We start from the raw sequence: 12456 nt of genomic DNA, 5'->3' as shown, positions 1-12456 counted from the left end.
CATATATTAATAAAATACAAATAAGATACACGCAATGTGTTTATAAAGCCGATGGGTATCATGAATGTGTGTGAACGTTTGCAGGCACAGAGTTGTACGCAGCAACAGTGTCGGACTTCATGGGTAAAGACTGGGGATTATTTGGAAACAAAAATCACCACAATGAGATACCGCTAATCCGAACAGAACAGTCTGATCCACACTGGCTTAATGGTAAGTGACACAATGCATCATGTTCGTGTTCTGTTTTTCTATGTGTATAATTTATTAATTATGTCACCACAAAATAGTTTACATTTTATACATATAAATATGAATGCCCTTTTTTTGTCAATGAAAACATCACAGAGCCTCAAGACTAGTTAAAACAATGGGCCTGCATTGGGATATTTGGCGCATTGTATGAATGAGTGTGATGAAGTATTGCAAGGCAGAAACCTCATATGGGTCTCAATAATTCAAATACCTTAACTTCCTTTAATTTTTTAAATAAATGGTCATGTGTATTACAGGAAGCAATACGTTCAGTTTCACGAAAAATTGCAATAAAATTTCCAGATGCATGGGACATCTGCTGCTGGTGGAAGAGGAACAGTGGCTTTATTCAAAGAGTTGGGGTATTGGGATTAATAGGAAACAAATGATAGTAATGTGAGCAAGACTTCCATAAAAAAAATATATGCACAGCGCATTCCTGTTCGTGTGAACTGTATGGATATAGATTTTTTTATTCATAGCGAGATGAGCTTTATGGGCTTAAATATTACATCCTGCCCAACTCTTTCCTACACTTTTACGAACCACAGTTATACGGGGTCTTGTGACCTTAAACTTTGACCAGCATAAGTCTCACTGTTTAGTGCCACTTTTCTCTATGGTCAATTCACACATGCACCACACACACTGGTTTGAGTCTCATTAGGAGGAAGTTGGGATGTCTGGTGGGGGCGATGGTTATCTTTTTTTCCAAAACCCCACTATTTCTCAGTTACTGCCACACAATAAGGCCACCATGAACACATTTTTACAAAGCGTCCTGTATTTCAAAGTGGATCAAAGCACAGTACTGTCCATTCTCCTTGCAGTGTTAATAAATGCATTGTACCAGATTTTCCAAGTGAATACTGCTGTGCTCTTGAACAAATACTTCACTGTGTACATGCACCTGGCTGCAATCAAAGTTTGATTGAAAGTATCGATGTTATAATAGACTTTGAACATTTTCAGTAATTTTAATAGTTTCAAATTGGTATTCCACTGTTCCGCCACAAATCCTGCCCTTACATAGCCACTCATGCACACACCATTCAAACGTTTTCGTAAAAAAGCATGCATTATTTTTCTCAGTTTAAGACGTAGGCTTTCGCGACCAATATTATCCATAAGGTTTTTTTTGGGTTATATATATAAATGTTTCGTTAAACCCGCCACCACCCGACACAGCCAGTTAGTAAGGTTTGTCACGTAAACACAACGTGCCAATTCGTCGCTAGTACAGCACACCGGTGTGTTGGAGAGCCAAGCCATGACATTTGCAATTTTCTATGCTCCCCACAAATCTGGCAGGCGCCTGATGAAGCTAGTTGTAGTTACTTGCGAAACGTCGTACTTAGATTGAAACTATTGTGCTTGGCTCTCCAACACACTGGTGTGCTATACTAGTGATGAATTGGCACGTTCTGTTTACGTGACAACCCTTACTAGTTGGCTGTGTCGGGTGGTGGCGGGTTTAACGAAACATTTATATATTTACGCGATCTAACCGAAAAAACTGTATTATGGATCATCTTTCTGATTATATACATTGAAATACAAAGCCATTTGTTTAATGTCTATAACATTGTCTTAAAAAGGAAACGTGTATATACTGTGCATATATATAACAGGCAACATTTCAGGAAATAGCCCCTCTTCATTGCCAGTGACATTTCTGTCAGCTTCTCGAAATGCCACCCATTTTTATTATCAGCGAATGTTTTGTGTTTTTATTATTTGTCGCTGTGCACCACTGCCCGAATTGGTTTATTTTTAAGCTGTTGGGTTTTTTTTTCTCTCCCCCTTGCAGAACCCAATTTTGTGGGTTCCTTTGTAATCCCAGAAAGCCAGAACCCCGATGACGACAAGGTTTATGTATTCTTTTGGGAGTACGGCATTGAGGCAGGAGCCTCAGACAAAGCCATTTACTCTCGGGTCGCTCGCGTCTGCAAAGTAAGTTCCAATTGAAGCTTCTAACCAAGTTATCTTCCAGCATCTAGTTCAGTAGTCATGTACTGCGCCTGCTGCGATGTTCCATATTTTGCTGAGTTTTTTTTCTGGAGAATGCAAAAGGACAAAATGGCTTGGTTTAAATTCAAACTATTTGGGGGGGGGGAATGCTTTCGCGTTTTTTTGGATGATAAGTTAATTATGGAATGGTATTTATACGTTAATAAAAGGTTGTCACATCTACATGTGGATTCATAATGTATGTTCTCTTTATCCAATAGCAAGGGCTAATTGTAGGGAATACCAACTCGAAAATTCAAGAACCATCAAATAAAAAACATTGTGCAACAAACGTTGCAAATACATCCTCAATAAACCCATGTTTCTACTCGTGTGTAATGCATCATGCTATAAAAAAGTATGTGTTACTAACTTTGCGTTTATCGATAACATAAATATCTGAGCATTTTACAATTGCTTAAAAAGATCAAACTTTATAGGAGAATATCTAATCTCATATATTTCTTATGGGTGTATTTTTATGAAAAGCATATCGCTTTGCCAACACAAAGACTGAGAGGTATTCTCACCCAATAGGCGATATTGTGATGCTTACTTGTGGCAAAGTCCATATCGCAAGATATTCTTAGATAGTCCCTGCAGGCTTGCATTAATGTTTAACACGTAGGCTTTCGCGACCAATATTATTCATAATCAACGTTTTTGGGTTTAGATCGCGTTATTTATAAATAAATGTGTCGTAACCCTCCACCACCCGACACGGCCAATCAGTAAAAAAGTGTCACATTGACAAAAGACAAATAGTTCACTGCTTTAGCCCACCGGTGTGTTGAAGCGTGAAACCACAACATTTACAATTTTTGAGTACGACGTTTCGTTGGTAATTGCATCCAGCATCATCGGGCAATTCGCTTCAACACACCGGTGGGCTAAAGCAGTGAACTATTTGTCTTTTGTCAACGTGACACTCTTTTACTGATTGGCCGTGTCGGGTGGTGGAGGGTTACGACACATTTATAAACAACGCGATCTAAACCCAAAAACGTTGATTATGAATTGCATTAATGTGATGGAATACCTTGTAGCGACTGCAGCTTAAGAACGTTACATGCAATACAACATCAAATGAAATAAAGGCCAACTCAACTCCAACTTTTGTTTCTCAACACTCAATTACTTGAGTTGTTGCAACGAAAACAATGAGCGTTCCATTTCGATTTAAAGCTTTCGTGACTGCAGGGATTCATCTTCTTGGTTCTTTCGGTAAAGTCATAATAAAATACAATTCTCACGACGTTTCGGCCACAACGCAAGCAGCCGTCCTCAGGTGGAGACCAGGTCTGTCGAGAAGACAGAGTTGTATTTTTATTATTTTATTATTTCCATTCTACGTGACTACCGAAAGAACCAAGAAAATGAGCGTTCCATTCTCTCCACATTTTAGTCCTCTCTTTTCTTCTGGAAAGGTCCTATATTGTGAAATATGATCATTTAAATGTTAAAAGGGTTGTTGCATGTGGGAAGAAATTATTTTTAAAATATCTAGGAGAAAAACCCGTGCCTACAAAGAGGTGTCACTCAAATGTCGACGCAAACCCCACCTTGACTGGACTCCCACTTGGCGACTTCACTGCCCGGCATGTTTGGAAGTCTGAAATCGATGCGATCCGTCAACCCTTGCCTCCAAAGCACCGCATTGCAGGCGTCACGTTCAATCATTTCCTTTCTTACGTCATTGGAATGCAGCCCCCGAATAATTGAAATCGCTTACTTTGGGAGGCACGTGACAGTCTGCCTCTCTCTCTCTCTCTGTCCGTTAGGTATCGTTGACCCGGTGTAAGTGTTGTGTGACCTTTGTGTTCGCCAGAATGACATGGGTGGCCAAAGAAGCTTGGTTAACAAGTGGACAACGTTCCTGAAGGCGCGCCTCGTGTGCTCTATCCCAGGACCCAATGACATTGACACACACTTCGACGAGCTCAGTAAGACTTGTGTTCTTTCGATCATGTTACAGATGTTATTACAATAGAGCCTGCATGTGGTGTGAGGGGACTAGTGGCCACGGGAGGTAATGACAGGGGTATCAGCTGCGAGTTTGAAGGGACTGGTGGCTACGGGAGGAAATTACGGGGGAGTCAGCCTGCAGTGTGAAGGGACTGGTGGCCACGGGAGGTAATGACGGGGGAGTCAGCCTGCAGTGCGAAGGGAATAGTGGCCACGGGAGGTAATGACAGGGGTATCAGTTGCGAGTGTGAAGGGACTGGTGGCTACGGGAGGTAATGACGGGGGAGTCAGCCTGCAGTATGAAGGGACTGGTGGCCACGGGAGGCAATGATGGGGGAGTCAGCCTGCAGTGCGAAGGGACTAGTGGCCACGGGAGGTAATGACAGGGGTATCAGTTGCGAGTGTGAAGGGACTGGTGGTTACGGGAGGTAATGACGGGGGAGTCAGCCTGCAGTATGAAGGGACTGGTGGCCACGGGAGGTAATGACGAGGGAGTCGGCCTGCAATACGAAGGGACTAGTGGCCACGGGAGGTAATGACGGGGGAGTCAGCCTAGAGTGTGAAGGGACTGGTGGCTACGGGAATGATCGAGAAGGGAGCGTGGTCAGGTGATGGAAGAGGACGGTGGAGTCTGCCGGTGGAGCGAGCGTCCAATCAGCGAGAATGATCGAGAAGGGGGGCGTGGCCTCGTGTCGGTATATAAGGGGGAGATGCACGGGAGACTCCGGGGTTGTTCCAGTGGGGGTCTCTGCCTGGTGTCAAGTGAACGTGTCTTCAATAAAGTGTCGTCTCAAAAGAAGTGTGTCAAACTCGTCATTACACGTATATATTGTGATCCATTTATAGATACCCCACTAAAAATAACAGACAGGAAAAACTTTAACTTCAAAGCCTCTACTCTGCATACCACTGCGTAGGATGTCACTGTGCTGCTGTACAGCTGTCCGTGCCATGTGTTGTTCTACACGATGGTACAATGCATAACCCCCGAAACACACTGGAGAAGTGTATAGCCTCTAGCTCTGCCTCCCACCAACCTCAATACAAGTTTCATATCTCCTCCGTTAAAATATGGAGCTGTCACTTTCACGGTATCAAATGCCCTGTCGAGAAGGGTGTCGTCATAAATCGGTGGGGTGTCTGTAAATGGATCACCACGTCCATTATGGTGATGGGCAGATACAATGCTCGATTGGCCTTTAACTACACTTGTGGATTTTGTTTATTCCACAGGAGATGTGTTTTTGCTTCCCAATAAAGATGACAGAAACCCAATTATCTACGCTGTGTTTACAACATCAAGGTGAGCATGCAAGTCTCAATTTCGGACAGACGATTTATCCTAATATATTCACGACACAGGCATTAATTCTACATCTTAAATCAAACTCTCCCAGATGACTAAAATAAATGCTATATCTTCTGAATGGAATTTCTAAGAAAAATTTAGATGAACTTGAAGATATAAAGTGGCCAGAATATGGCAATACATTAATGGATCATTTAATTTATCTTTGCAGAGGTGGGAGCATTACTCTTACATATGCAGGGGGTTTTCTCCGGACACTCAAGTCTCTTCCCACATGCCACACTGCTTAACGGAATTCGCTATTTATCCAAATTGCAAGACCCCCCCCCCCCCCTGCAAAAATGGCTTCTTAACACTTGGCGAAGCTTCCCTGTGCAAACGAAGGGCAGCGTTATCAAACAAAGTGTCTTATCAGCTTTATTCAACATTCAATTTCTGCTCAAGGAGCCCTGTGCCTGTGAAAAATGTGCGTGACCTTGCGAGCGACTTACCGGATTTTTTTTCTCTCATTTCAGCTCGGTGTTCAGAGGCTCCGCCGTGTGCATGTACAGCATGTCCGACATCCGTGCCGCGTTCCATGGCCCCTTTGCACACAAGGAGGGCCCAGACCACCAGTGGGTGGACTTCAAAAACCGGATTCCATATCCACGACCTGGCACAGTAGGTGGTGGCACAACAGTCAACTTTCGACAGTCTGGACTTTTGAAGAAAAAAAACATTTAAAATGTACACTAATTGAATGTCTGTTACATTATGGACCTTAGTATACAATGTAGTCTGTTGTTGATGCTGCTGTTTATGACAGACAATGGTCAGGGCATAACATTTGATAAAGAGCCATAAAAAATAATGAATGGTTTCCAGCAGATTTCATTGGAAAATTATGATATGAGAAACACAACTAACACTGAGTTGATGACTGCAGACATAAATAACGAACTTGCCATGGGTCCATCATGCGAATATTACTTAACACATCACCTTTGAGGCCTTCTAATTAACTTTGTGAATGATAGCAATCGAAGTTAATATTGTACCATTTTAAATAACACACCTGACGAGTTGAGAAATACCACAAACAATTTAATGTGTTTTTTCAGACTACGCAGAAATGTCGCAAGAGTTCATAAACTCCATTAACTTTTTCCACCATTGAAAATCATTTTAGTGGGCAATGCGTACAAAAAACTACATATATTTTCAAAGACTTGTGTTTTTATATTTATATATATATATATACACACACATGTTAATTAATATAAGCAATATGTGAAATAAAATTACGTGTTATGCTGGCAGTAACTTGGACTTCCTAATACGGGTCCATTGCAAAGAGGCTTCGACCACGTAGCTGATAAATCCAATGCCTTCAAGGTCTTAGGTAGTGTACAATTATACATTCTGGTTGTTAATTAAAATGTCATCCTCCTCTATTATGAATTTTGATAACTGGGCTCAAGGAAGTCCATATTAAATTTAGAAGTATTAAACCCAAACAGATGGGGTTTAGAAACCCTTGTAAAATTTGACAATTATAGGATAAAATAGTTCATACCGACAGCCAAATACTTGAAGGAGTGCTTCATAAAAGCCACGCAATTTAATGGTAAAACATGTGCTAAGTGTCTGAAAATACCATTATAATACCACTCATGTATACAGCATGACGAATAACTGCAGATGTAATTGGCAAGCACTAATGTTCCACATACCAGAACAAATGAATGCTTAGCCCAGTAACTCTTCAAAGGCCCTCTCTGCCATTGATGCCATTCCAAGGTAGTCGTTGTGTTATTTGTTATCCCAGGAACATTATTTCATCATTTTGACAGTTAAATTACTCGCCTTGGAAAAACACATACTTTGCTCAATTATAACTCTAAAGCAGCCAGCCTTTGCAAGGCCATTCTCCTCAAGGTGATAGTTGTTTTCATTTCAGTAAAGCGAGACCAAAGCTTCTTCAAACTGTAGAACTCCCTCCCCATCCCGTGATCCACCTTACGTGTTTATCAATTTGTTGAATGTTGCCAACAAAAGTTGGTCTCATCGCCAAAAAAGGTTATGTACTTCGTAATCGATTCTATTTTTATGCTTGCCTTTTCCAAATTCTCAGCCAAGAACTCCCCTTGTTCCATGACATCTCCATGTGCCGAGGCATCCGATCTCCCTCGCGCAACATCGTCTGCCTCTGCAACTTATTTGCCCCATCTGCCGCCAAAACCCTTCTCGTACACCTCGATAACATCTTGATTCGACTTCTGTAACTCCCCAGCCATGTCCCCATCCAAATCCCTGGCCTCCGAAACCCAAAACGATACGAAACGCAGCAGCCAGACTCGTTACCCACACACGTGAGTGACACCAAATTTCCCCCATTTTCAGGTCACTCCCCAAGGCTTCCAATATAATCCCAGATCAACTACAAGATCACTCTCATCACCTTCAAAATCATCCATCGACTCACCGCCACGTATACCTCTCGTCTCATTTCACTGCATTACCCTCTCCATCCCATCGGCTCGAGCAACCAAGGCTTTCTGGCAAAATCCCCAGTCAATCTCTGTTCAGTGGGTGGTCTACACCTTCACATCTACTGCCACTATGCCCCAACTGTCTGAAATCCAATCCATATTGACACCCACACTGCATACACTGTTCGAGTCGAGGCACAAGACCCTTCCTTATCTCCTCAGCGTATGACTGACGGTCACTGTTGCCATTAAGTGTCTTCATTCACACCTTTAACATGTCATCTCCTCTTCTGCTTTGCCCTGTACCCCCTTAGCCCCCTTCCCAATGCCCGAGTAATAAAAACATGACCTTCCTTATTCGCTTGCTCTCAAAATACACATTCTCCTATGTGTTCAAGCATTATGAGAGGCAGTTGCATTTATCTGCTCCAGGATTTCTATGGTGTAGTCCGCCATATTGCACACACATACCACAACTTATCTATCATCATACGATTGTTATAAGCGTGTAAAGTTACCATGCACAGTTGAAACACAGATCCTGATAACGACGCTCCGACACGTTTTCAGGTTGTGCCAAGTTTTAGTTTGGCACGATGTTGGCCGTTTCGCTCCCACTAAATAAGTCTCCCAGCACGTGGATCTAAACGTCGGACATCGTGCCAAACACCACGCAGTGCATATGTACGTTGAACTTCTTTCGCGCCGCACGTAGCCAACCGTGCTATTATCGGAGGTGCCGGTACGACCTGAAAAAAACACTTCGGAGAACTTAGTCGGCACGCCGGCGTGCACCTACGCGGCGACGCTATCGCAAATCGTGCAGCATGAGCACGGACCGAGAGGGAGAAGCGCAAGAGCACAGGCCAAGCTGCCCACACCAACAACCCGCTCGCTGCTATGCCCCGCTGCCCGCAGTGCCCAAGCAGGACGTACGACGCGGCCTACGCGTCCACACGGGAGCTGCCGGACGACGTGCTGGAGTTCGTGCGGAAGCACCAGCTGGTGTGGGAGGCCGTGGCGCCGCTTGGAGGGCGGCCGCTGCTCGTGCGCGCCGGCACGGGGGACACGCTGACCCGCATCGCCGTGGACCGCGTGGAGGCCACTGACGGCCAGTACGATGTGCTCTTCCTGGGGACGGGTGAGTGCTCGCCGCCGCTAGTGCCGAGCAAGCGATGTCCTCGTGGCGTTATGACGTTACGGGATTCTTATTGTTCGTTTGGGTTTCGAGGAGCGTAAACTGGTCACGCGAACTCCGGTCATTCTCGCAAGCAGCGGAGGCGTTTGGCTCGCCATCGACGCACGTAATGCGGTAACCTTCAGATGCGCTTCTGCGGCCGTCTGGAATGCTCTTCCTTCCGATATTAGGAAGCCACTGGAGCTACGCACTTTTACTGGTAGGAACCTCCTGGTTACACCAGCCCACAGGGGATTATTGTGTCCGTTGTGCAGGGAGGGGCTGGGTGGGGAGGGAGGGGCTGGGTGGGTAGGGGAGGGGAGGGTGGGGAGGGGCTGGGTGGAGAGGGGCTGGGTGGGGAGGGAGGGTGGGGCTGGGTGGTGGGAGGGGTAGGGCTGGGTGGGGAGGAGCTGGTCACCCCGTGGTGCCCTTATAAAACTCAATGTTTAACCTACTCACGCCGGCTTGTGCCCGCCCTCACAGTCGGGCATATTTGCGGAATACACCACGCCGCCGTTGACCCTGGCCATTGACCGAGCAACCCAACGTCCCAATCAGCTCCCTCCGCAGGAATGTGTTAAATTTAGATTGAAAACTCATTTCTCTATTACTGTTTTTTTGTGTTTGGTTTGTTGTCGTCCCCCACACCTCCAATTAGCACGGTTGGCTACGTACGGCGCCAAATAAGTTCAACATACATACTATATATACATTTAAATCAGCTCATGTGCAGGCACTCGATGAATTATTACGTCTCTGGATTGAGAGAGATGGTGGCAGAATGGGAGTGGGGGGAAGGCATTAATCCAGCAGTGAATAGATCATGGCTGATGACACATTTTTTGAGACCATCCAGCATCGGATTGACTCTGGCCGATTGTGACCAATGACTTTATTTTGACAAGATCACAGCGAAGATTGGTATCCCGTTTACTGTGTGGTCCTTGGGAGTGGCAGAGGGTTGCATTCCATTGCTGATAAGATAGACAGTTCACATCCAAGATGCGTTACACAAACATCAACACAAAACACGGCGGGAGATAACGCGACGGTTATAATGACCTGCTAGAGATGCAGATAAAAAAAATAGCAGTTTTTAAAGAAGATAGCCTTATATATTCCAAAACTAAATTCTCCTAAATGTCTGGAGGACTTAATTTATGTAAACTCTTTACATTTTTATTACTATTATTACAGTGTGGGATAAGCCCAGTGTAAAGTGTTTTGCTACTTTCTTTTCAGTCTCTTAAGGGGAGATAGAGTTGATATATTAGGTGGTAGGATAATACGAGCAGAACACCCATGGCAGTCCATTTTGGCCAATTGACAGCGTAAAGTTATTCCAGTGATTTGTGCTTAATTGTCACCATTTAAACCCGTCTCACTATAATTGAAGCCCTGAGCCGCATGCGTTTTTATATACGCCAGCGTCTACCTAATGGGCATCCAGCTGCTTTACGTTAGCTCCTAAGCGTGATTCACTTCAAGCCTTCTGTTTTTAACAACTATGCCAACTTCCCTCATCAATCTTTCTCTGGGTTAGGGTTACCGCTGGAGGTCATGGTCCCTTTCCTAGAATCTTTGAAATGTACCTGGGGCTACATCACCACTCTTATTCTACGCACGCCCTTTACACGAAGCTATTGTTTAACGGAATAGAAACATTTTTTTTTAAGCGTATTACACGACATCGATAACATGGCTTTAAGAGTATGTAATACACAATATCAATTACATTCAACGGGTTTAATTTTATTTATGAATAAAAACAACCAGTCGGGACATGCAAGCTCAGCAAGCCGTCAAAGTTCACCCAGTAAAATTCACATGGGATAGGGGCCCTTAGGAGTTGTGCCTGGACAGACTGTTCTTGTTTCTTGATAACAGGCGAGCGAATGGGACCGCATCTCTGCACAGCTTGGTGCAGGGGAAGGCTAAGGGGGTGGGGACAACTACCTGGGTGGGGTGGGGAGGTGATGAGAGGATGGGGCACGGTTGAGGAAAAATAACTTTATAACTTTGCCCTCAACACCCACATAATTGTATCATTATGTTTTATCGAGCTATTGTGTTATTGTGCGGCCATCAGTGTGTTTTTAACACTCTGGCAAGCTATGGGCGGAATGGAATAGAATGCCAGCAAAGCGCTAAATGGGCAAATGTTAAGTGGAACTTAATGACGTGGTCGTGAGGACAACGTCTTGCCTCATTATTTCAAAATCTGTACGACTTTGAAAGCACAATCCACCAATAAGTTATAAATATATATAAATAATATAATCAACACTAGAATTTTACATAATTTAGTTGCTTTGTCGAAACAATTCCCATATACACTAACCATGCCTTTGCTTACCTATTACCCACAAGGATCCTCGTGTAAAAGCGTTCGTAATTAAATTTCGATTTAAAGCTTTCGTGACTGCAGGGATTCATCTTCTTGGTTCTTTCGGTAAAGTCACGTAGAAGGGAAGTAATAAAATAATAAAAATAAAACATAATATAATGAAATAATTCTCACGACGTTGTAGCCGAAACGTCGTGAGAATTATTTCATTTTATTATGTTTTATTTGTATTATTTTATTACTTCCCTTCTACGTGACTTTACCAAAAGAACCAAGAAGACGTTCGTAATTAATTTCTAATAACGTAGCCGATTTTTAGCGGTCCTGCCTAACAGGTCTCTTTCTTAAAAAATCGTCCGAGTGTTTGAACATTGTTTAAACGGCGTAACAGGGTAACCCGAGCCTCGGTGTTCTCATGGTGATCGTAATAATTGTTCGATCCATAAACATCTTTGGTTACAGCTTTGTTCCCTAATGCCCAGAAAATGACTCCATGTGAATAGGTCATGGCGAGACACTTATTGAAAAACTGATTTATTGCCCTCAGATTCCGGCTTGGTGCTCAAAGCAATAACCATCAACAAGGAAAACCGGTTCACAGAGGAGGTGGTTCTGGAGGAAATTCGAGTATTTAAGGTAAAAAAGAATGCCACACGCATGCCGCACACTTGCACCCAACACCACTATAATGTGATAATGTGAATTATTGCAACGCCAGCAAACGTGCACTGCATTTGGTTTGTTTTGAGGGGAGCTATAAGAAATGCCACACGTGTTATTTTTCGGTTCGTGAAGCTAAATTTACAACATTATCTTTAAACTCCATTCCTTGCACCTCACAAGTCGGGCCTTTAAACACTTTTACCAGTCTCCTCTGTTAAAAATATAAAACTCGCTATTCCTTGCTACATCCGCCTGATGT

The 12456-nt window shown here is 43.6% G+C and overlaps 1 protein-coding gene across 2 annotated transcripts in view; it reads left to right on the top strand.

The window, feature by feature from the left end:
* The window catches only part of LOC144934782 (semaphorin-3D-like), a 44274-nt gene that overhangs the window by 15889 nt on the left and 15929 nt on the right, over window positions 1-12456 (top strand). For both annotated transcript variants that reach the window (XM_078860924.1, XM_078860923.1), the window contains exons 7-13: window positions 85-213; window positions 2066-2208; window positions 4094-4208; window positions 5464-5533; window positions 6055-6199; window positions 8929-9151; window positions 12082-12170. In XM_078860924.1, coding sequence (XP_078717050.1) covers window positions 85-213; window positions 2066-2208; window positions 4094-4208; window positions 5464-5533; window positions 6055-6199; window positions 8929-9151; window positions 12082-12170 — 914 coding nt within the window. The remainder of the gene's footprint in view (window positions 1-84; window positions 214-2065; window positions 2209-4093; window positions 4209-5463; window positions 5534-6054; window positions 6200-8928; window positions 9152-12081; window positions 12171-12456) is intronic.

The sequence above is a fragment of the Lampetra fluviatilis genome, chromosome 11 (genome assembly GCF_964198595.1).
Source record: "Lampetra fluviatilis chromosome 11, kcLamFluv1.1, whole genome shotgun sequence".
Lineage (NCBI taxonomy): Eukaryota > Metazoa > Chordata > Hyperoartia > Petromyzontiformes > Petromyzontidae > Lampetra > Lampetra fluviatilis.
This window is presented reverse-complemented; position numbering and strand designations above follow the sequence as displayed.